This window comes from Corvus cornix, chromosome Z (assembly GCF_000738735.6).
Source record: "Corvus cornix cornix isolate S_Up_H32 chromosome Z, ASM73873v5, whole genome shotgun sequence".
NCBI classification, from domain to species: domain Eukaryota; kingdom Metazoa; phylum Chordata; class Aves; order Passeriformes; family Corvidae; genus Corvus; species Corvus cornix.
In genome coordinates, this window is record NC_046357.1 from 55,008,013 (window position 1) to 55,033,139 (window position 25,127).

Here is a 25,127-nt window from a genome sequence, read left to right on the forward strand (position 1 = left end):
AAGAGCTTAAACTCAGAGAAGGAGAGACACTTCAGCTGTACATGTCAGTTGTATGAAAACTGACATCACTAGAAAAAAAAAATTCCTTAAACAAATTCTTAAGCTAAATACAACTTATGCTATCATGCAGTAGAAATGCAGTCCAAAGGGAGCAACACTGAAATGACCAAGTCACAACTGTGGGGTTCCAATGAGCAACTCTCAGCTTTAAAGAACTCTTTCAAACTTTAACTAGAGTTCAAACTCTTTTTCTTTAAATAATTAAATAATACTTTACTTTAAACTTCTGCTAGTCACAGCATGAGTCAGTTCATATGCAATTTTACATGACAATTTTAAAGCTACACTGCCACTGTGCAATTACAAGTATTTCAGTCCAGGAAAGTCCAATCTGAAGTCAGTTAGGGCCAGATTTTCTGCCTTATTTCCCTGTATGAGTCACCCCCTTGACTTCAGCAGCAAATCCTGCATTATGGATATATTACCAGCAAACTATGAAGAGCTTAAACCGTCCTTCACCGGTTTATTTATTTGGCATGCATATGTATTTGTGTGTATTTTACTATCCTTACATTTATTAATATAAAACTGTGGGGATAACTTAAATAAATGCATGGGATTGTACCTATACGCTAGAGAAAGGATAAAAGTTGCAAAAATAATGATTTTAAGCTGACATATATTCTAAGTCTACTCTAGTTTTCACCATCAGCTATTTCTAGCTATCTTTTCCTGTTTTCTATATTTCTGTATAGAAACTGCATCTGGTTCCTATTCAGTTATCAGAATGAGAGGAGGCAGCTATATCATGCCAAATGATCTTTTCAAGCATCCCTGCAAAAAATTAATGGATTTATCTTGATATTACTCCTTATGACTGGAGTATAACTGTGCAGAAAGCCAGACTCTGTGGTAAGCCAACAGGTAACTGATTTGCAGAACTAAGTGCCACATTTTCTGATACTCCCTCTACTAAAAAAGTGTACAAAGTCTGCTTTGAGATACTGTATACTTTGCAGGAAAAGCATGGGCACCATTCAATTTCAACATTTTCAATTAAATATATAATTATTGATGAATGATTCATCATAAGTCAATGAAATACAGATTTCAGGAAGCAACTTTAGCTACCATTTTCAATAAGTTGCTGCTTTCTTAGACCATGTTTTTCCTGGATTTTTACAGTTTTTGTTAAAGAAACCCAAACAGGAGCATGTTCTACTTTCATTCTTCAGCAAGACCAACTAACATATCAAGAAATTATTAAACTACCATGTTTTATGTTTTTATCAAATATAGTTGATAAATCTAATCAGCTTATTGCTACATAGTGTCAGAAAAATTGAGCATATCCCCTCTACTGAGCAGAGTGTATGATAGTCCTAAACAGGTTTTTCTTCACTTTGAAAGAGAAAAGCCATCCTAAAGCTCAGCTGTTCACTCGATAAATGTACACAAGACAGGCAGCTTGGAAACACCATGCAGGTCAAGGAAAATTTCAGAGTGGTAGCAGAGATAAATGTACTCTGTATTCAGATAGCCGTGCTCATAATTAAAGCAAAGTGTGCCATCAGCTGTCACTCAGGCTCCTGTGCTACAATGGTTGAGGCAGAAGTGGTATATAAGTGGTACTCAAGGGATTGCAATGGACCTCCCCCAAGCAGCAGTATTATAAAAATAAAATCAAAACAAAAATTGAAGAACCTCTATATATGATTGCCTGGCACATAGCAGAAGGGAAACAATATGAATTTTGTCAAATCAAAGGTCTGAAGTGAAGTAGGTTTAGGAACTATTCTGGATATCAGAAGTAGAAACTTTAGAAGGCTACCTGCAAACAATTTTTTGAACACTGTGGGATTGCAATTCCAAGTATTTATATTTAATTTTTGCTAACACAGTTTGATTCAGTAACATTCTCTCTTCCTGCCAACAGCAAAAGTTCCTGTCATACATAATAAATAAAGGAAAATCCGTTTTCATATTAGAGAATTCATTTTTTTTTATATTATTACTACATTATTTTCAAACCAGGACCATAATAAAATGTTTGCTTTTGATCCATGGTGTACCTATTCCATGGTGAACATATGGGACTCATGCTAAGTAGATTGGCAGTACAGAAAAAGGAGTGTTAAGGAAAACACAGTAAAGGAAGAGGTGTGGAAAGATATACCCTTTGTGGAGGCAGAACAGGAAATCTGTCTGAAAGCACAGGTTTTGGGAGAGAGAGCTGTGGAACTGAAGCTAAGGAGACCAGTGTCCTGTTCACTGACTGAAACACTGCCCGGATGGCCAGGCCCAAAGGGTAGTGGTGAATGGAGTTCCATCCACTGGGACCAAGTGCCTTTAATGTCTTTATCAATAATCTGGACAAGGGGATCAAATGCACCCTCAGGCAATTTGTGAATTACATCAAGTTGCATGGGAATGTTCATCTGCTGGAGGGCAGGAAGGCTCTACAGAGGGACCTGGACAGGCTGGGTTGATAGGCCAACACCAACAGTATGAAGTTCAACAAGAACAGTTGCCAGGTCCTACAACCCCATGCAGAGCTACAGTCTGGGGCAGAGTAGCTGGAAAGCTGCTCAGTATAAAAGAACCTGGAGATGCTGGCTGACAGCATCTAAACATGAGCGAGCTGTGTCCAGGTGGCCAAGAAGGCCAGTGGCATCCTGACTTGGACGAGCAACAGTGTGACCAGTGGAACCAGAACAGCAACTGTCTCCCTTGTACTCAGGACTGGTGAGGCCACACCTCAAATCCTGTGTTACTGAAAGAAAGACATTCAGGTGCCAGAGTGAGTCCAGAGAAGAAAAACTGAGCTGGTGAAGGGACTGGAGCACAAGTCTGATAAGGAGTGGCTGAGGGAGTTGGTGAGGCTCGGCCTGGAGAAAAGAATGCTCAGATGGAACCTTGTCAGTCTCTACAGATGCCTAAAAAGGGGCTTGTAACCAGGTGGGGATTGGTCTCTCCTCCCAGGTAACAAGTGACAAGATAAGAGGAAATGTCCTCAAGTTTCCAGGGGGCATTTACACTAACTATTACAAAAAATTTCTTCACTGAAAGTGTTGTCAAGCTCTAGAAAGGGCTGCACAGGGATGTGGAGGAGTCACCATCCGTAGAGGTATTTACAAGACAAGTAGATATGGCACCTGGGGACATGGTTTAGTGGTGGACTTGTGCTGGGTTAATGGTAGGACTTGACCTTGTATGTGTTGCCCATCCTAAATAATTCTATTACTCTATACTCATTTCAATCAGAAGGAAACACTACTCCTTCTTGGTTTTTTGCTTATTTTCTCCACGGAATTAATTTTTCAATAACTTAATTCTTTTTTTCGAAGAAAGTACATCTTTAGGAGAGAAAGTTAAGTGACTGTTTTCACTTTCATAAGTTGCTTGATTTTATAGCACAATGTTATCTTATTTTTGATATTTTAGCATTAATATATCACAATGCTATGCGATGGCCTCAAAAGATTAAACAGCTACACACAGCATACAGAACTGAATGATCTGCATATCTAGGATTTTTTGTTCTATCAAAAAGTGCTACTGGTTTAGGTCACAATCTGGGGTGAAGAGATGATTCACAATCTTCTTTTTAGCTGAGAGAATGAAACCTTGACTGAATTCTAGGAAAGTTAATTTTACTTTAAATTATTTAACACTTTCTAGAGCCTAATTACTGTTGTTTAAGGGATGAAGTTGGTTCTGATCTTATAGTATAAAAAATAGCTACTGAAATACATGAACACAGGTATTTCTGTGTATGCAGCAATTTTTTTTTTTTTTTTAACAGCTTAATATTGTTTGGGAGAGGGAGTTGAGGAGACTTGATCATATCTGAGTTATGATAAGGGTAGACTCAATCATTTGCACAAGAAACTAAAAGTCCCACTGCAAATTAACTGAGATTGTCAATTTAAATTTTAAAGACAAAAGCAAGTATGTGTGAAAAACAAAAAGCTTCAAAATTATCAAGGTATCTCAACACAGTCTATATTTAAGAAACCTACAGAATGTGCTATAACATTACTAATATTTTATAAACTATTGAAGCTATTATTGCATGTCATAGAGACTACTGGCAAACATTCAAAAAACTAGGCTTCATTACTCTCTTTAAATGTTCATCAGAGTTGGAAAATGCAGGCTTTTAAATGCAATTAATGCTCTGTGTTATGGGGAAAGTATAGTTAAGATGATAGTCTGAGGTCTAGGAGCTCAGCAAATGCCCAATATCACCATAACTACCATGCGTGATCTTAAGCAGGCAATGTAACATTAAAACCTAAGAACCAGATTCCAGCGCTAAGGTATAGCTGACTGGATCTTCTGATGGGTGCCTACTTTGAAATAGGTGTCTGACCTCTCTGTTGGGAAGATAGCTCCAACCAGACATGCTACAAATGGTTCTCCAAGGTGGACAATCAAGAGACAAGAACACACTTTGGTGCATTCCAGCCCATGCTGGGGTGGGCCTTGGTCCCATCACTGCCACAGTCTCCAATGAATGCCCTTCACAGCCCCCAGCATTTTGAGCACAGACTGCACATAGCATATTCTCTATCAATAGGAAACATGGAAGGGAGAAATCTCTATGAAAACTCATCTCTTATCAGAGTTAGGCTTACAGTTCAGAGTTGTAGGAAGGTGTTTATATTATCAGATATAATTAGGTCTATTATCAAGTCCACGGGACCTGATAAGATTCATCTGTGTGTCCTGAGAGAATTAGTAGACTAAATTGCTAAGCCACTACCCATCTGTTTTTTTAAATTGTGGTAACCAGGTGAAGCTCCCAATGATTGGAAAAAGGGAAATCTAACCCTCATTTTTATAAAGGGGAAAGTGCAAGGACTGGGGAAGTACAGAGCAGTCGATTCTCATGAAAACTATGCTAAGACACATAGAAAACAAAGAGGTGGATGGTAACAGCCGTCATGGCTTTAAAAAGGTTGATATTGGTGACCTTCTATAATGGGCTACAGTGCTGATGGATGGAGCAGAGCAACTGCCATTGTCTACCTGGACTTATGCAAAGTGTTTGACACTGTTCCACATGATATCCCTGTCTCTACGTTGAAGAGACAGGGATTTGGTGGATGGACCACTGGGTGGATGAAGAACTGTCTAGATGGCCTCACAGAGAGTTGTGGTCAATGACTGATTGTCCACATGGAGACCAGTGATGCGCAGTGTTCCTAAGAGGTCAGAATTGGGGTTGGTACAGGGGCTGATACGGTTCATAATTTTTGTTGGTGACAAGGACAGTGATACTGAGACCACCCTCAGCAAGTTTGCTGGTGTGACACCAAGCTGTGTGTTGCAGTTGACACGCTGCAGGGAAGCAATGCCATCCACAGGGACCTTGACACGCTCGAGACGTGGGCCTGTGCAAACCTCATGGAGTTCAACAAAGCAAAGTGCAAGGTACACTTGGGTCATGGCAATCCCAAACACACCTGCAGGTTGGGCAGAGAAGTGACTGAGAGCAGCCCTGAGGAGAAAGACTTGGTGGTGATGGTTGATGAAAAACTCAACGTGAGCCGGCAGCGTGCGCTTGCAGCCCAGCGAGCGCTTGCAGCCCAGCGAGCCAAACGTGTTCTGGGCTGCACTCAAAGGAGCGTGGCCAGCAGGGCAAAGGAGGTGCTTTTGCCCCTCTGCTCTGCTCTTGTGGGGCCCCATCTGGAGTGCTGTGTACAGTTCTGGTGTCCCAACAGAAGGAGGACATGGAACTGTTGGAGCAAGTCCAGAGGACGGCCAAGAAGTTGATAAGAGGACGGGAGCATCTCCCCTGTGATGACAGGTTGAGAAGGCTGGGGCTGTTCAGCCTGGAGAAGGAAAGGTTATATGGAAACCTCGTAGCAACTTTCCAGTAACTGAGGGGGGTCTACAGGAAAGCTGGAGAGGGACTCATCATCAGGAACTGTAGGGATAGGACAAGGATTAATGAGTACAAACTGAAAAAGGGGAAATTTAGCTTACATATTAGGAAGAAATTTTTCACTGTGAGGGTTGTGTGATATTGTTGCCCAGGGAGGTTGTGGATGCCCCATACCTGGAAGTGTTCAAGGCCAGTTTGGATAAGGCCTTGAGTAAACTGATCTAGTCAGCAGCGTCCCTGCCCATGGCAGCAGGGATTGGTAGTAGATGATCTTTAAGGTCCCTTCCAACCCTTAGCTCTCTATGATTCCATGATTTTATATAATGTATTCAGGAATTGATTAGGATTCACAGATGGACATTTTCTTCTGTATTTGGCAGAAGACTTATTTCTTAAAAACCCACAAATTTTCAGATGGTAGCAATGACCTTCTTTTCTATAACAAGTTAGTGGTTGCAGGATCCTTTAGGAACTGGAACGGTTTGTGTTCCATGCCCTCCTCAACCCGTGGGGTTGGTGTGAAGGGTAGACACACATCTCTGAACTCCAATTACTCTTTAAAATAAGGCTTTCATGCAGTCTTTTGAGTAGAAATCAGAACTCGGATGTCCCCTCTTCTAAATAGGTGCATTTAGCCTCAGTCATGCTCCCTCTTGCTCCCTCACTTTGACCTAAGGAATTCTGATGTAATTTTTTCAAGCTGGCACAGCATCAAAAAGTGAAGTGGAGAGAGCCGCCCACCCAGACTAGCCTATAGCCTGGTAGTCAGGTTCCAAGATTAAATGAGCTATCTTTATTCATACTGAGAACAGGGCATGCCAAAACATCTCAGGCTGGGGTGCGTAATTGATGTGGAACTGTATCTCTACATTAAAGTTTCACTCTTAGGGAATTGGCTATGTATAACTGTCAACAACATTCACAAATCCTTGCTTGGACAAACGCTGGTTATAAAAATGAACCTGCTTATTGATAGGTACATGGGGAAGAGGAAAGAAAAATCAAACGGGCAGCAGTTACAATAGCAGCACTGGGACATTAGCATCTTTACTGCTGCACCTCCCTCAAAGTCACAGTTTGTTTGATAAAGCCAGGGAATGCTGTTGACAAAGTCCTTCTACCATTGTAATACCTGGAATGCAAAGTGAGATAAGTTGAAAACTGGCATGTTCTATGGCAAACACGGCTGAAATACTAGCTCCTGTGGCAACAGTTTGAATAAACAGCACCTGGTATGCTAAATCCTAGTGATGCTGGCAGGCGAATACTGCTTGAGGTTTAAGGTGGGGCAGCTTTTCTTTACAGACATTGGCACACACGCTGAACCTTATTGCCTCACATTTACAGAACCTGGTACACCCTGGGGTTGTTTTGGTTTGGTTTGGGTTTTTGTTGTTTGTTTGTTTGGTTTGGTTTTGGGGGTTTTTTGGGGGGGAGGGGGAGGTTGGATTTTTTTGTTCTTGTTCTTGTTGTTGTAATTTTTAAAGAAAAGAAAATAACCAGATAAAGACATATGAAGATACATGAAAACATATGTCTGAGGCATATATGCTAGAAGTTTAAGAAAAAAGAAACAAGTCAATATCAGATCACAGTATCTCAGCAGTACATGCTGAATTAAAAAAATTGAAAAATTTTGAATCTGAGACGATAAAGAAAAATTAAGCATTAAAAAATTATGTCTGTAGGTTCTTCTTTAAACAAGAACCCCAGCACAACTTTTTATGGGTAACAAAAAATCTTGTATCTCTCACAAATTTTGGTATGTTAGCACAGCATGTTGCAGTGCAGTACAAGCTTTCTTTCCAGGTTTACCTGCTTCTAATATCCCTTTAACATGTGTGCTATCTTATCAAATGTGGACATCTCTGCCAAAAAAAATCCTCCTAATTTCCTCATATACTAATGACAATACACATGCAAAGAATGAATCAGAAAAATTCACTTAAAACCATCTGGCAAAATTAACAGCTGATAATACACTGTCAAAGAAGCATCTTGATAATTTCTAAACTTCTCTTGCATTTGTAGGTAAGAAACAGTCATTAAACAGACCGACTTTTATGAAGAACTCATTAAAAAATCCCCACCTTTTTTGGTGAAAAGGCAAAAATAAGTTGAAAAAAATCGTATTTCAAAATAGTACCAACCTAAAGACCATTTGAAGTGCTTTCAGAGAGCAAATGAGAGTAAAAACATGAGAACAGGAGCTACAGCTCAGATTTACCTGTCTGCTGAGCCGTTCTTTATCCCAAAGGGACACCTCAACCAACAAGTCTCTGCCTCCTGCACAGGGTTCCTGACAGTCTTTCCAGATTCAGCTTTTAATTTTTTAATAATGCTTAATAGAGCCAGGTTTAGGCTCAATTCTTCTCTTTCCCTCTAACTTTGGCCAGAAAAAAATCAAAGTTTTTAATTTTAAATATAAAACAATGAGTTTTCAGAAAATGTCTGCCTGCTCAAATTTTTTAGTGAAGATGAATACCCAGAAATTAAGAAAAAAAAATAGTGAGACTTTTTCCCCTCAAATACTCTGAAAGGCTTATTTTTAATCTAATTCCTAAATCAACATTATGTTCATTTTAAGTCTATGTCTATCAAGCAGTTATGCAATTATTTGCAGGTTTCACAATTAATGAGGAAAATCCGCCTATTATATATGATATATATTTGCGGTTTTTGCGATTCCATATTTTGATAGACAAGTTTGCAAAGCAGAATGGCAATTTATTTCTGTCGTCTCGTACTACATCAAGTAAAAACATAATTTTGTTAACTTTACAGACATTTAAACAAGGCAAAGTAAAGGTAAAAATACTAATAAAGGTGAGAAAAAAGATCCTGGACAATTACATGTATTCTACTTTTCAGGCAGAAGTAGACCTTGAAAAACAAGAAGAAACACCTGCATTGTAAGTAAGTGTGATTCAGAGAAGAGATTTCATAACCCTTGGGCAGAGGAAGACTGAGGGAAATTGAGGCATTTGTGTAATATCTGAAACTCCAGAAATATAAAGAGTAAAAGGAGTGTGTGGCCTTTACTGCTAAACTACAGATTTCTTTACTAAAATATAAAATATATTTCTGGGTATTGCAAAGTGCATGTCCAAATGTGACTGGTCAAAGATCTGGTGAGAAAATTCTGTTGAAGTTATTTCAAAAAGCTGTATTTAGGTAGATTTATTCACTGATACATAAAAAATTAATCATAAACATGATAATAATAAATTTATTAGGGTAGTTTTTAGTCCTTTTTTCTAAAAATTAAAGCATTAGTCAGAGGATTTATTGCATATATAAAACCCACTCACAGTCGTCATTATAATTTCACTAGGAAGACTGTTTACTTCTAGAAAGGAAATATAATATACTTGACACCAGAAGATAATTATTATTTTGTCGGGAATAGTTCCGTAGGACCAATGCTTGTTCCTGCAGAACTTCAGTGATGTTATAGCTCTGTGTTTAGAAAGACAACCTTACTATCATGCTGCTCTTCTTCCTAAAAAATAGTTTTTCTTTAACCAAAATATCTACTGCAAGATGGTAGAAAAATTAAAATAATAAAAATTATAAAATTAGTATAGATTTTTAAAATACTTTCCTCCTTATCTTTTAACTAGGTGATTTTAAAGCAATCTGAATAATATTCATACGAATGAAAAATTAATCATGATAAAGACAATTTTGTAAGCAAAGGAAAGGGAATCAAACAAGTCATACAAAAGCAATCATGCATCACCTCCCACAGCCAGAAAGATGCCTGGCCAGTCTCCAAGCAAGGCTAACCCCTGTCCCTCAGTTTATATCTGTAAATATGGTGTTACATGGTACTGAATATCCCTTTGGTCACCTGCAGTCAGTTGTTTCCGCTGTCCCTTCCTAGATCCTTTCCCACGACCAGCCTACTAGCCATGGAGGCAGTGGGAAAAATAGAAAGCCATGACATCACACAAGACCTTTTCAGAAACAGCCAGAACACTGGTTTGTTATCAACACTGCACTATAGAGTCTTTTATCAAGAACATTAACTTCATCTTGACCACAGCCAGTACAGTATATTGAAAACAACACCACCAAAAAGGAAAAACACACTGGAAGTATGACTCTTATTTCAGCTATACAAACATATACACAAAAAGACTTTTATATCTCACTGTTAAAACACCTTGAAATACCAACATCAAATATAGAGATAGATATACTCTTTTCTTTTTTTTTCTGTCTCACTGTACATTAAATTGGGAAGTAGCCCAATTTGCTATAAATGAGGCTCAACAGTTTAGAAATTATGAATTCCTGACATTGGCAATGTCATTAGTATATGTTGTTTTATTTCTTTCCAAGCTGCTGTTATTTGTAAATATTGTCAAATTTCTCACAGAAGGATGTCATCATATACCGAGGAGCAGGCATTAGATCCTTCCTAAGTATCAAATTGTCCAATCTGATTTACTAAGTAATAATGTAACTTGCTAATTTTTTGTTACCAATGGAAAAATGAATTGTGCGTAGTTCTGTAGACAATGAGAATCAAAGGTGGAAGCTAGTGTAGAACAGGCAAAAAAGTATATGAGACTGAGGAGAAATGTTCATAATGCACCACACTGCTAATCTGAATGTCAAAACTTGAGTCAAAGTGTATTAATGAAACATGCACACTTGCTAAGGTGTTCGGCACATGGGTCCCTGACAGGCAAGGCCATTATGTCCCAGCAGTGCAATGCGGTAGTACACAAATACTACCTGGTATTAGGAAGAAAAGTTACATCTTGCCTAGATGGACACAAATAAGCCTTACCTCTGGGTAGAACTAATTGGTTTGAGTTGAATGCTACACTAGCACAGCTGTCCAGTTCTCAAGCCCAAACCAGGGCTAATTAGTGGGATCTTTGAGCTCTCTGCCTTTTACTGTGTTATAAAGCAAAGCATTATAGAAAAATTAAACTTCATAATAAAGGTCAGAATACATAATACAGCTCAGAAATTAGATGTGAGGACCTGCTTTACAGCAAGTACCTGGGTATACATTATCTAGAGTTCTAGGCTTAGATTGCATATTTTTTCTGCCCCTATTTTTAAAGGTTATGCAGTTGAGATAAAAAAATTCTGTCAAGTCATAGCCACGTCGATCAACAGACAATGATATTATTTAAGTCACCAATATGATATATGGTTAAACAAAGAACTGAACGAGCAAAATCAGTGTGTTCAAATTTTTAAAACTTCTACAAGGTTCATAATCAAAAGCAAGCAGGTTAAATTAACAGAAAACACAGTATGTATTATTTTATACTTAATTCTAAGTATTACATATCAAAATATCCTGGAAATTTTACAGCTCTTCTGGTGTTTAACTTCACAGCTTCTAAAAAAGAACTGAGAGTTGTATTAGTTCTGTTAAAACTTACTCATTCCCTCATGTTTTCCCACAACAAATGTGATAGTTAAGAGGAAAAAAAGTTCTGAAAAAAGGAACACTTGAATGTAGAAGAGTTAGGGGAAAGATGACTGGCTGATCCTCTCTCTTCAAACTCCTACTGTTTACTATTTTCAAATTTCCGAGTCTGATTGCTCTTCAGGTCTCAACCAACTTCTACCCTACTGCTCCTGCCTGCAGTGTATCAATTTAAACTACATGACATTCTAATATTCACTCATCAGAGTTTATTAGGTATTCAAATCATGCCTGAACTGTGTATGGAACATTCATATGCACAATTAATGCAAACCAATGAGATAATTCAAAGAAGAGGACTTGTTTACCACAAGACAAAAGCTGGGTTTGGACCTGAATGGCATCCTGCAGTAATGTTCCACGGGAATGCAGAAGACAAGTTTCTCATGTTCACCACCACAGTGAAGGTATTTGTGTTAAGGTATTTGAGCACATTAAAAGGAGTCCCACAGAATGAAAGAATGAGATTACAGTGTCCAGTAACAACTGGTGACCAGAATTTAAAGACTTTAAAGAAAGGGCTACTGTTTAAATAAAAAGGAGATGACAGAGTTAATTGGCTTAGCTAAGTGCAAGAAGTGCATTGTTGAGATTGCTGTGGGGAGTAAGAGGAGCTGCGGGGAAGTATCAGAAGGAGAAAGACTTGTTTGAGAAATCAGCAGAAAGTCAAATCACAGCATCCAGCATTCCCTCAGAGATAAGGGCTAGATATGAAGAGGTCATGGATGGTAATAGTCAATGAAGGATTGGAGTGGGCTTAGATGGAGAGACTGCTGAAGGACAAAGGAAAGAAGGAATCACACAAATACAGTATTTCAGAGTAACAAGAGTGGGAAACAGGAGGGGATGGAGAGATGGCTTTAATGAGCACAAGGGTGATACGAGCCCTTGTTAAGCAGTAGCTGATCAAGACTGAAGAACAGAAAACAATGAAAATTCCACTAGCTACAGTGGAAGAAAACATACTGGTCTCTCTGCTTATGAAACAAATTTTGCCTGGCAAAGGGTAGTAGTAGAGTTATTCTGGCCTCTGAATCACAGTAGGAGAATTCAGAGGAAAATGGTCTGTGCCTCATGAATCTGGAGGGCTTACAAGAAGCTAAATCACTAGATTAACAATGGCAGGTGTAATCACATGTACGAGAAGTAGGAGATGACATTTCTTCAATATAAATCCATCTTGGAACACACCTGATATGCTTCATAACCAGCTGGTTTTACAAAAATAATAAGCAGTCTCCTGAACAGGTGAGATTTCAGGAAGAAATCTGAGTTAAAAACAGGAGGGTGGAAGAGAGGCACCATATGGAAATAATGTAATAAAAAAGATAAAATAAAATATCTATTTAAATATACACACATTCAATCTAGCTAGTCCCTGTCTTTTGCTCTCTCTTTTCTCCTTAACTTTTCCTATGTGTATGTATACCTATATATCTATGTACATCTCCACATGAATGTATATATGTATATCTACGTGTGTACCCAAAGAGAGGTCAGTTTTTAGTCCGGTACAGTTTAGACACACTCTTAAAATATGGGAAGTTTTACATACTTTGTACTTTTATACTTTATTTTTCACTGATATGACAATCCCTGAGTGTAGTGGTTTGGTCCAAAGTACTCATTACTGTCAGGTCACAGAGGAAGCTGTAAGCACCCCTTTGCAAGAACATCACTTCCAGGACTATGCTTGCTAACCCATGACATTGAGAAATGACAATGCACTGAAGATCCCCAAAGCATCCTTAATACAAGATCCATCCAACATCAGTACTATAATTGATACCTCAGTTCTGAAACATATTCTAAAATTAGATTCTCACATTTTGAGATACTTACTCCTAAGCAGGCCTGATTAAATTAATAAGCATACTTGAAAAGTAACTTACAGTAAGTGGAAAAGTGACCGAAATTGACTATTGACTGTAGGTGTAAACTCTCTCTTTGGAAACATAAAACCTTAGTCAGATGAAAAATACTTCTTAATTCAAAAAAATTATCAGAGGACAAATTTTCTAAGCTTTGGAAAAAATCTTTTGGTAATATCTTCATTATCAATTTAATTTTAGATATAATTAGAATGCTAACTACAAAAAATTACAACAGAAAACAGCTTTAGATATGAATGGCTTTTTTTCCCTACAATCCTAGGATATTAAAATACCAGTTGTTCAAAACCAAGGGAATAACAGCAATTCCAACTGTATGTTGATGCTTCATTCCTAACAACTACGAAGTGTAGAAGATGCATTCACAATTAAGTGCAGAAGTTCTTGGTTGCCCTGTTTCTCACATTGGGATAGTATTGCGCCATAGATCACTTGTGAAACTTAGTACTATTTAATGGGACACACTAATCAAGATAGGAAATTGCCACCTGATATTAAGACCCACAAAACAAACAAACACCACCATGACATCACACAATAATTTCAAAGAGGACAACGGAAACTGATGAAGCTTAATTGTTTCCAGTTTCTTCTATCATTTGAAATCTACATAATCTTCACCTTCATCAACAACCTGAGATCCCACATTCACAGTTCAAATGAAAAGTTCCCAAATTCATAGGGACCGTAGGAAATGTAACACTGGAGGACGGAAAAATACCAGATTACAAAGCTCCCCACAGCAATCCTTTAATGAAGGTTTTAAACTAACATGAACCCATTAAATAATGTCACATTTAATGAGTACTTAAATAATGTCATTAATAATGGAGTAATTGGACCTTTTTACAAAAAGAAAATCTATTTAGCACTGTCATCATTTCCGGCAATACAAGTTACTGAATAGCGTCTTATTCTTAGTTCTTATTACATTCTAAACATAAATAAGCCAGAAATAATGAGAGAGACCAACTTTTATGGAAACTGCAGCCTAGCCATTTAATTTCTATTCTGTAAGAAAAATCCCACATTTGTCTACCTCTGATTAGATCAGGTGGTCATAAAAGATTACTATTGTACTTTTCTTGTCTTGGAAATGACTGCAATTTGGCCAACTTACTGAACCAGGATGGTATTATGTGGAATTTCACAATAATTATCAACCCAAAGACAAAACCTACAATGAGTTTTTGCCACATGTAATAACTTTCACATATGACCTAAACAGTTTATCATATGTAGTTTCACATAGTTTGCTATAAATGAATAAAATTTAGCATTCATCATCTAAGTCTTTAAGAAAGTAATAATATAGACCCCATGATGCCACTTAGAAAAATAGACCAATATCAAACCAACCAAAACAAATTTTTCTGTTGTTTTGTTCAGTCAAGAGAAAGGAATTTCTTTTCTGTTTTCAAATATATGCATTTTTGGAAAGAAATTAAAACCAATGATTTTGAAAGAAATTCTACATATTTCTACACTGTTACTTCTCAAGAAATTAAAAGAAGATTTAATGATAAAAAACTGGACAGCTAAAGAAAAGAAATGTATTGACTCCATTACTCAAACCAGTGACTTTCATTTAGTCTAGTAACTAACCTTTTTAGTAAAGAAGTTTCTTATATGTAATTTGAGTCTTGATGTTTTATCCCGTAATTTATTACTTAACATTTAAATTACTGATCCAACACACTTACACCATCTTTAGGTGTCTAGATCAAAACTATATATTTCTTCTTATAAAATTTTAGAAGCTACCTTTATTTCCCCTTAATTTCTTCGTTCATACTAAACAAAGAAAGGAGATACTTGTTATTGTTGGACAACTTTGTGACTACTGCTCATTTCTGTTTGTATGCTTTAGCACTCCAAAAGCTGATTAGGTTCTGCTTTGTTTTGATACCAGCAGGATGAAGACACCACTACAGAGAACTGGAGAAATTCCCTTTAGAAAAGCTAAATTCAATGCGGCAAACATAATCGTACTGTAGACAAGAAAGAGGGATAGCGTCCCTCACAAAACTATTCAAAGCAGGAGTCTAACTCAGCTCTTCTCATGGTGACGAAGACTTTCTCACTGCAGGAAGGGAGCCTGGAGAGGTTAGGGTCCCAGAACTGAAGACAGCAACTGCAACAGTTGCTGAAAAGGTAAAGCTTCTGAGACATGCTCAGGCAGCTCCATCTCTCTCCAATCAAAATACCCAAAAGAGACAAAGCAGGAAGTCTATGCTAACACAGCTTACTGTAAAATTTTGTTAGTGGAATACGTGAAAGATATAGACTAAATTTGTGCTTAATTATGGGAAAATGAATTTTGTTCTCGACTCACATTTTATTAATTAGTAACCATGCTGACAACTTTTTGTAGTTGTTTATAACAAAGATCAGCATAAGGAAATGTTGTCTTCATTCTCTGTGAGCAATTATGGACAAAGAATCTGAATAGCAAGGTGGCTTTACAGACTTCAGCAGCATCTAGATGGTATAACTTGGCTGTCACATACAAAGCTTTGGTTCTCCTGCACACAGTTGGATTTACCAGAAGTCTTTTCAGGTGTTATTCTTGATCCTATTATTAACTTCAACACAATGTATAAAGCATACAATAATTTCTTTTAACTTGTTTGCTTTTTAATTCTTTTAATAAACAAAAGGATTATTTTTACTGTACCACACTGTGTTGCTTTTTTTCACTTTTCTGTGTAAAATAAATAAAATATTCTGATCACAATAGACTCAAAAAAAGCATGATAAATGAGCTAGCAAAATATCAACTATATCTTCATTTTACATGAAGTGGGATTTCATTTGCAGGAATTAACCTAACATTAAACATCTTGATCGATATTCTAAATCAAAGTTAAATTTGAGAGGAACAAGTGATCACATCAAAAGAGGCCATGTGATAGAGAAACAGATTGGATGATTAAATGGAGGTAGAGATTAGCCTTCTAAAGGACTCTGTGAGAGATATACAGTAGTCTTGCCTTTAGTCAAACCTGCTTTGTAAGAAGAATCTCTAGCACAATATTTCAGCATTTCCGTCTCAGATACACATACACCCACACAGCTAATCTGGCCATTTTATTAGACTGAGAGAGAAAGTTTTTTTATTTCACTTTAATTGTTTGAAAACAGCTTAGAAAGTAATATTAAAAAGTTAATGTATCTGGTAACTCTAAGTTTTTATATTCTATGAAACTTAAGTTAAAAGCACACATCTCTGAAACCAAAGTGAAGCTATCACCCAGAATTATAGCTCATACAATAAATACCTTCATTAGAACCATCAAAATCAACCCAATAAAAGTGTTTTCTAACATTCAGCAGGCAACAATATGATCTGCAGAGCTAAACCACAAGAATTATCTTTAACCCCATCTCCAAGTGTAATCACTACATGTAGCATTTTGAAAAATACCTGCTATTATTTAGACTACTTAGAGCATTTAGCTATTGCTTAATTATGATCCATTTCAATCAGAAGCTTTGATTTATAATTTGGAACAATCTGAGTGATATCAATAGAAAACTCTCCAAATCCCATTTTGAATTTTAAATCCACCCAGAAATACTAGAATCGCAAGAAGCAAGCTGCTTCCTAGCATATACTTGTCTGATCAGAATGAAATCTACACAGCTCTCTCTGAATTCTCTCATTTGAATGGGGAGTACTGAGCAAGGAGCTGGACCACATGATCTCTAGAGGTCCTCTCATCCTAATTATTCTTTAATTCTGTTCTGTGATTTGGCTATTAACAGCCAGTTAATTTCTACCCTGATGTACACCTACTCAGCAGCTGTATTTGGGTCACTCTCTGTTCATAGTTCTCCTTAAGTCACCTCAAATGCTGCTAAGCACTGGACCAAAAAAACACATGAGAGAAGGAAATTTCACAGACTGATTTGTTTTTAGAATAAACACCAGAAAATGCACAGAAAGAGAAGTGGTCCACTGACAAGAATCATGGAGTTACAACTTTCATGATTTTATACAGAAATGTGAAAACATCAATAACAAATAAAGACAAGGACAAAATTTATGACAATCTTATCACACAGGGGAACCAGTTTCCCATTCCCAAAGTGAATTGAGAATCACTAAGTGCTATGATGACCTATACCAACAACAGAGTCTGAAAGAAAAGCAAAGAAACACAAAACACCAATTCCCAAACCTCTAAAATAAACAAAAAACTCGTTCTTTCTTTGGGTTTAGTGAGGAAAAAACCTCAGTACCTCTAGGAAAGGAAAGTCAACTCTAAATACAGAGGACATGCTTTTTTTGCTTTTTCAAATGATAAAGTAGATTCTGCAGAACTTTTCCTTATTATTAACAGATTTCTAGACCTGCTGAAGAGTCAGAATTAGTTTTCAAAATTCTGTATCATCTGAGAGTGTATCAACTGCTACTAATCTGATGGGTTGTGAGAAAGTGAGGGCCATCATGCTATAGAACTGACCACACAGCTGAACAGAGGCTAAAAGCAAATTACAAGAAAAATGTTTGAGTCTCCAGATTTCCATCTGATGTGCAGGGAATTCTTGCTGGGATAGGAAGGGAAAAGAAAACTTACAGTCTGAGACGAGTTTCTAATATTTCTAATTTATCAGCAACACTTGACTTTCCAGAATGGTGCTGTCTGTCACAGGATGTTACTACACAAAGCATTGCAAATCTTAGTTAGAAAGCATTGGCCATATTAAAAATTATGTTCAACAATGTGACCTAGAAAATAACTAATTTTGGGAAAGTTACCACAATTAATCCATCTATCTCATTCCATCTTAAGAAAACTCACTTAATTAGTGAATAAAGGGCAGCTCACAATTTACTAGATTATTGAAAGCATATTACTTGGTAGTTATCAAACAAGAACATATTCTTAATCTCATGAATTTGTCTCTTTCATTTGAAGAAGAAAAGGTACAATGCTTAGTTGAAAGTCTTGACAAGTGGGCATGAAAGAATATTAGGAAGCAGAATGACAAGCCTGAGTTTAGATAACATCCTAACTCCATTTGCTTCAGATTAAAAATGCTGAAAATTAAATTGCAAGGACCCTTTTCATTTATTTTATTCCATAGAACTTCAATACCATTTAAAAACTGTGCTTCTCTCTCCTTAAATAAATGCAGTAAATTCATCTGATGTTTTGAATGCATAATATTGGATCTTGGTTGAAAGCTATCTACTATAGCTACAAATCCTTCAATTTTTTACCTGTATAGCAGCTCAAAATTAGGACAGTACAAATGAAGTCTTAAAAAGCATTTATTTTTTATAGTTTGGTGTCGTCTCAGTGTTTGACTAAGGTTGTACGATATATCAGATCTGCTAAGCAACAGACATACCTAGGATTATTTAGCATGTTAGGAGAGCATTGCGACAACTTCTTGTGGGTGATTCTTGTGCAGGATTATGAAATAAACCAAGTGAAGCTACAACACTTACGTTTTCATCACTGATGGCAAGTGATGACTTCCAAAGCTGGAGTCATCTGTTGTGTCTATATCTCAATCAACAACCCACAACAACTTTGAATATTTTGAAAGGGTAATATGATACAACGTTCAGTGAAAAGTTCACGCAGGAAAGTAATCTCCTGGAGCAAATGGCAAGGGGATTCTTTATACCAAAAATTCCTCAGGTTAGTTCTCTTCTTCAAATTTCTATTTATAATGAATAATACATCATTACATACAGTAAGCATCGCAAATAGTGCAACAGTTTATAAACGAATAAAGCTTCAAGTGAGCAACCCATATACAACTATGAACTATGTGGGCAACAAACTACTGAGAAATACTCACATTTATTTGGTTTTACTTTTTAAAAAATGTTTCCAGTTTTGCAGAGCTATATTAACTAATTAGGCACCAACTTTGAAAAGGGAACAACTGTTGTGTTATACAGAGCTAAATGTTAGGAGCATCCTGTAGAATATTGCAACATTTTGAAGATAACATGTAAGTATTTAAGAGGTTTGAAAAATAAAGTGCTCCTTTTTTCCTTTGGTAAGCAGACTTGTCTACTGGAATCTGACATTTATCAAACTCAGTAATAACACCAGTGCATGTCAGCATTTCAGACAAAGAATCTTTTGAAGATGGTTTTTCCTGGGGTGAAGCTTAATAAGGACACTTGCAAATAAGGACACTTGTGAAAGCTGGAGGAAAAGGAGATACATGTCTTTGGACAGAAAGGTTATATAGGAAAACTGATATGCTGTGTTTCATCCTCCAAAAGAGAACGGTCTAAATATAAAAATAAAAAAATTAAGCCTGAAAGATCTAAAGCTTCAGCAAATGTTGTGAAAGCTACCATTGTGTGAAAGCTGACAGCTCTGTGTGTGTGGATGAGTGTCACACACTGCAGCAGGATTTTAGAACAAAAAGCTGTGAACAGCTATCTTCAGAGATGTCTCATCACATTTTATTATTCTTCAATACATACTTTCTGGATGTCTAAACTAGACTGAGCTTAGTAAAAGTTCATTATAAATCTGAAGGAAAATCGTCCAGGCAACAAGAGAATGAGAGCTTGGTGGGACATTCCCAGTGACTTCTGCTTCCAGCCAGAGCCACCCAAGCTTGGACACAGATTCAGTCTGCAGCTATTACTAGGTTTCTAAGGACGGACTTCTTATTTGTATTTGTGATAAAAAGACCAGTTTTCCATTAATGCTTCTAAAGAGAAAATTAACATAGCCTTACATTTGCTTCCTATGTCAGGAATCATCTGTTATTGCAATTAAGAGCAAGTTCACCTTTGATTTTATCTTTTTGCAGTACTGAGCATACGGACACAGAACAGAGACCGAGTAACAGTCTAAATGCCAAAGGTGTCAAAGCTAACTTCATTTAAAACTAATAAAAAGCTGCAACCAAGAACACATTAGAGAGAAACATTTCATACAGTTAGAGTAAGGTAAGTGCGACCTTTTGATCACTAATGTAAAGAATTTTTTAACACAGAAGGTGACTGAAGAGCTAATGGTTTAGTCTTACTAATCACATGGTGAATGCCTTTTCATCCAACTTCCTTCTTTGCTTCTATTCCATTCCTTTTCCAGTGAAACTACATTTACACAAGACTTTAAGAAATCAGTCCGATGATAACAAAATATATTTTAACAATTGATAGCATTTACTATCAAATATATCCTGAAAGCTTTTGTTCTTCAAAGGTGGGAAGCTGAGATGCCCAGACTAATAATTATTCTGACAAGATTAGCTGCCATCACATCTGGCCTCAGCTAGAAGTTAGCAATTAGCTGTAACATGCTAATGCCAAATATCAGTCTGTGTAAAGTAAAAGGCAAGGCACAGGTTTATACAAAATATAAAGATTAACATATGGATATTGCTTTAACCTGTCCCATGTCAAGGGTAGGACAATGTGTATCACTGTAAGTTAACGACTTGGCAAATGTTCAGATGAGGGTTTAGGAAACATTAACCACCCATCTACCCAAAACTCTGCTCAGACGTGAGTGGCTGCAAGGATCTGTGACAACTGAAGAGCACAGTTAAACGTGAGGATAGATTTTGTTACAGAGCTCTGTCTTTTATCTCCAACGCAGACCTTTTGAAAATGTTCATGTAACCGTCTCCAGTTGTCCGCAAGTACACTGCTGTATCTTGATCACAGATTATACTCAAGCACAATTTGCAATATTTTAAAAATACTTCAGAAGTAACAAATAGCAGTAACTATAGGCCAGTTTTAATTATGAATTTACATAGAACATACAGGTCTGTAGATGTACTTTTCAGTTATATATTTCTCTATCTGCCTCTCATTTATGTCGTGCTGAGTCATGCACACCTATGAAAGACATGGTGGGAAGACAAAAAAACTTCTGTATATAAGGTTTAGAGGACTGATGCATCTCCATGGGATGTATGTATACTGTATGCCTACTTGATCCCTCTCTTCCCAACTTTTTTTGCACTGTGGGAACACATTAAAAAGAAATAAAAGGTCACCTGTCCCAAAGCAAGGCTTCTGTTATTGCAGTTAATGGGGTTGTTTGTTTTTTGGGGGTGGGGGGCAGTGTTTTGGTTTTTTTGTTGTTCTGTTGTTGCTGCTGTTTTTGGTTTTGTTTTGGGTTTTTTTGTTGTTGTTGTGGTTTTTTGTTGTTGTTTTTTTGGGGGGTTTTTGGTGTTGTTTTTGTGGTTTTTTATTTTTCTTTTGGTCTCAAAACCACAAATTATTTACTAACTTACTTTCAAGGCTGAGTTTTCCTGATTTTGAGCCTGGATACTGTAGCGCACAAGAAGCCTAAAAGCTTGCATAAAGAGGTGCCACTCAACCTTGTGTAACAGTGAAAACATTTGTATGTCCCTTTTTTCCCACCTGCTTCTCCACAATGGTGGAAGACCTGTGCTTGGACTGCCTGGAACATGCAGCTCTCTACCATAACCCAGACTAGAGCAGCATCTGTCCAAAAATACTGCAGGATACAATAAAATGCAAGTTCTTTGGACACTGCAAGGACCAGTGATAAATACTGGGGAGATGGGGGGGAAAGTGCTAACAATTTTCATCAAAATATTTATCCTCTGAGTGGAGCAGACATTTTGTATCCTGGGTAAATGCAATGCTAGGTGCTCATTTGATTCAATTCTGTTTGTTTACTCACAGATAGACAATCTTTAGACTTTGAATTCCTGTGCTTTCCAAGCTACTTCTTGCCAGCTGATCCACAATTATTGACTAAGGGAAGATTCCTATCCCATCTCAGCTGTGAAGTAAAACAATGTAGTTAATTATCTCCTGTACACTTTCTCCCATCTGTGGTCTCTGAGACCCACATAAAATTCTACTATTTCCAGCAAATACTTCAACTATAGAAGTTAATTTCTAATGATGCACATGCCTTGTGCTTAGTTGATTTCTATTCATTCATCTATCCTTGCCCAAAATAAGCTTCCTGGTTTCTTAATTTTTTTTTAAGTGGAAACATGGAAATATAGCACATGATCAACCATCCTGATTTGCTAAGCCTTTTTTCATGACTGAACATGGTTTGGGGTTTTTTTCGGCATATGAACATATAAGTTCCTGCTTTCTCCCTCTGGCTAATATACTCTTTGTTATTCAAACTCTTTGTTAACCATTTCACTCATTATTCACTGCCATTCCCAGGATTTATGGTTTTCATGGGAATTTTTCAGAATCTAATCAGATCTACATCAGTATTAGTGTCTTTCTTTCAAATTATATTTTAAAAAGATTGACATGGGACAATAAAAAAAAAATCTTTCATGTTATAACCTGTTTGTTTAATTCTTATAAATCTCTATAATGTCATTTTCAAATGACGCTTTCTATACCAACAGAGAAAAATGACATAATGAACAAAATCAGATCTACCAGCATATAAAATTCAACCATAGCCTACTGACTAAACAATCAAAAATTACTTAATTAAGCATTATTAAATTAAGCATTATTAAAAAGCATTTAATCATAGTTAACCACAATCATTAGTAAGCTGGTATTTATGACAATCATATTATTCAATTATTTTCAAAAGCAATCAGAACCCCAGAACACTTAAAACTAAACTTGCCATATGGATCTGGCAAGGTCAGGCTCTGGTTTCATGCATACAAATAATTAATCCAATTAAGTCCTGAAAAGGCCTTGTTAATCTACTGTGTATGGAACATTAGCTGCCTGAAAGTTATGAAATAGGTCATGAGAAAACTGTCAAAAATGGGAAAAAAAGACCCCTTTAAAACTTTCTTGCAGGTGGAAGCAAGCAAAGTGACAGTAGTGGAGAAAGAACAGAACTTAGAGATTCAAGGGTTAGTATAATTTTAATTAGCTGTAAAGGAAAACTACTCAAGTGCTATTGTTCATAAAACCCTATAGACTTGTCCTCCAAAAGATAAGCTACATTAAGAATGCTTTGAAAACTTCAGATTAACACAGCACAGCTGTTGCTATGGCCTGAATTTATGGGTAACAGCAACTGCTATAGTCCTTCTCTCCATCAAGGCAGGTTTGAGGAAAGCCTTCAGCAGGGAAAAGAGCAACAGGAGATTTGCTAATTAGGAGAAGTAATAGATAACTACTTTTTTTATTAAAGCAGAATGGCACACATGAGAGGACAAAACAAAGGCAGATGAAGAAAGAAGGCAGAAAATGGGAGAAAGCATTGAAAATTTACAATGAAGCATGAAAGAGAGAGAGGCAACAGTATAACCTGTTTCACAGTAAGACACCAAGAATAGCAGTGAATAGGCAACCTGGGATGTTTCTATCTGTTCCTCTCTGTGTGTGGTCCCCAACTGCTTGTGATTTTGGGAAAAAATAGAGTATAATAAAAAGGAGCTGGAAGGCATTAGCTGATAGAAATCTCATATTATACTTTAAAGTGAAAAACAGAACATTTGACTGTTTGCAGTGAGGACAGGAGGTGTGAGGTAATGTAGCAGCATTCTAACATATGTTGCAGCATTGCTCATATATCTGAGTTTTGGCAAACCCTAGGAGGTAATCTGTAAAAAAAGTAACAGCCTGTGCATTAACACTACATGAGAAAAGCGAACAAGGGTGGTAGAAGTAAAATCCCTACAAGTAGCAAAAGTAAAAATATATGGGCACTTCCATAGTGCTACATTATCAGTGAAAGACCAAAATCCTGTGTTGGCAGATGAAAACAAATAACATAAAATTTAAATTGAATATTTCTGATTTATTTCTTACACTCATTCACCTGGCCCTGACTACTACCTTCTCTTCATGGGATAGAGGTTTTTCAGCTGCTTCTACATGTCCACACTCCCTAGACTGAGACCGTAAAGATAAACTCTTAGAACATCTCCAGAGCCTTTTACTTTTGCCTGAGCTTTAGCTGTAAGTATCCACAAACGGCATCATGTTCATATCAAATCTCTTGGAGCCGCGGCAGCTTGGCACCTGATGAAATTCCACAGGCATATTGGCTCCCTCTGCTGGAGAAAGGGGAATATTCTGCAATAAGGAGTTCTACGAGTAGCCAGTTCCTCAAAAGAAATCCGGGTGATCAGGTAATGATCTGCTGTTGTTTTATGGTAGCAGTCTTTTCCCACTGTTTAATTGTGTATAATATATATTCTAATGATTGGGTATCCCACTTCTCGAGGTAAGGATTTTCTGACTCTCAGATTCTGAAGGACCTCATACACCTTATCTAACACCTGAGGACACCTTGAGATCTATGTATGTATGAATCTATCTATCTATAAAATGTCTGCTTATATATATATAATCAATAAAATTTATAAAGTCATTGAAATCTTGAAATAGATTACAATCGCTTCCACTAAAAATCCACTAAAATGAGCTCCAGCTTTGACTGATTCTTCTTGGATGTTGTGGACTCAAAAAGAGAAACTCAGAGTAATAGAGATTGGCCCACAAAGCCTCATTTATGACAAAATGTACTGCTTTACTTTAAAAGCATTCAATTTAGATTAGTCCACTCCAAAATTGTGTTTTATTTAAATGCAATTCCCAAATAGTTCTACTTATGATTAGGTTGAAACTGCTTCTGAAAGAAGCTGCATGAACTGTGCTCTGGCTTGGTGGGAATTACTGAAATCAGCTAGTAAATAATTAAATAATTCCATTTGAAACCTAGTAAGATAGTCACTGGGAGAAAAGGTTTAGGTCCTAATTCTTGCAATGGTAACAAAGAAAATAAGTGAGACTCCAAGAGTCACTACCTGTTGTATGATATGGCAACATGTTTTCAATAGGACTAGGGAACATACATCATATCCCCTGGAACAGCATGACTGTTATAAAGCAACTAAAATTTATTTACTGTGATCATACAAATGTTATTCAGGGAACTGGTGAGAGCAGCTTACCCACATC

General features: G+C 36.8%; 1 protein-coding gene across 20 annotated transcripts in view; it reads right to left on the reverse strand.

Moving 5' to 3' along the window:
* The window catches only part of ADGRV1 (adhesion G protein-coupled receptor V1), a 332,117-nt gene that overhangs the window by 153,757 nt on the left and 153,233 nt on the right, over window positions 1-25,127 (reverse strand). Inside the window, exon 87 of one of the 20 annotated variants that reach the window (XM_039567434.1) lies at window positions 21,898-21,999. The exons of the other annotated variants lie outside the window; for them this stretch is intronic. Within the exon in view, the coding sequence (XP_039423368.1) occupies window positions 21,940-21,999 (60 nt within the window). The 3' untranslated portion in view covers window positions 21,898-21,939. The remainder of the gene's footprint in view (window positions 1-21,897; window positions 22,000-25,127) is intronic. 20 annotated transcript variants of the gene reach the window in all.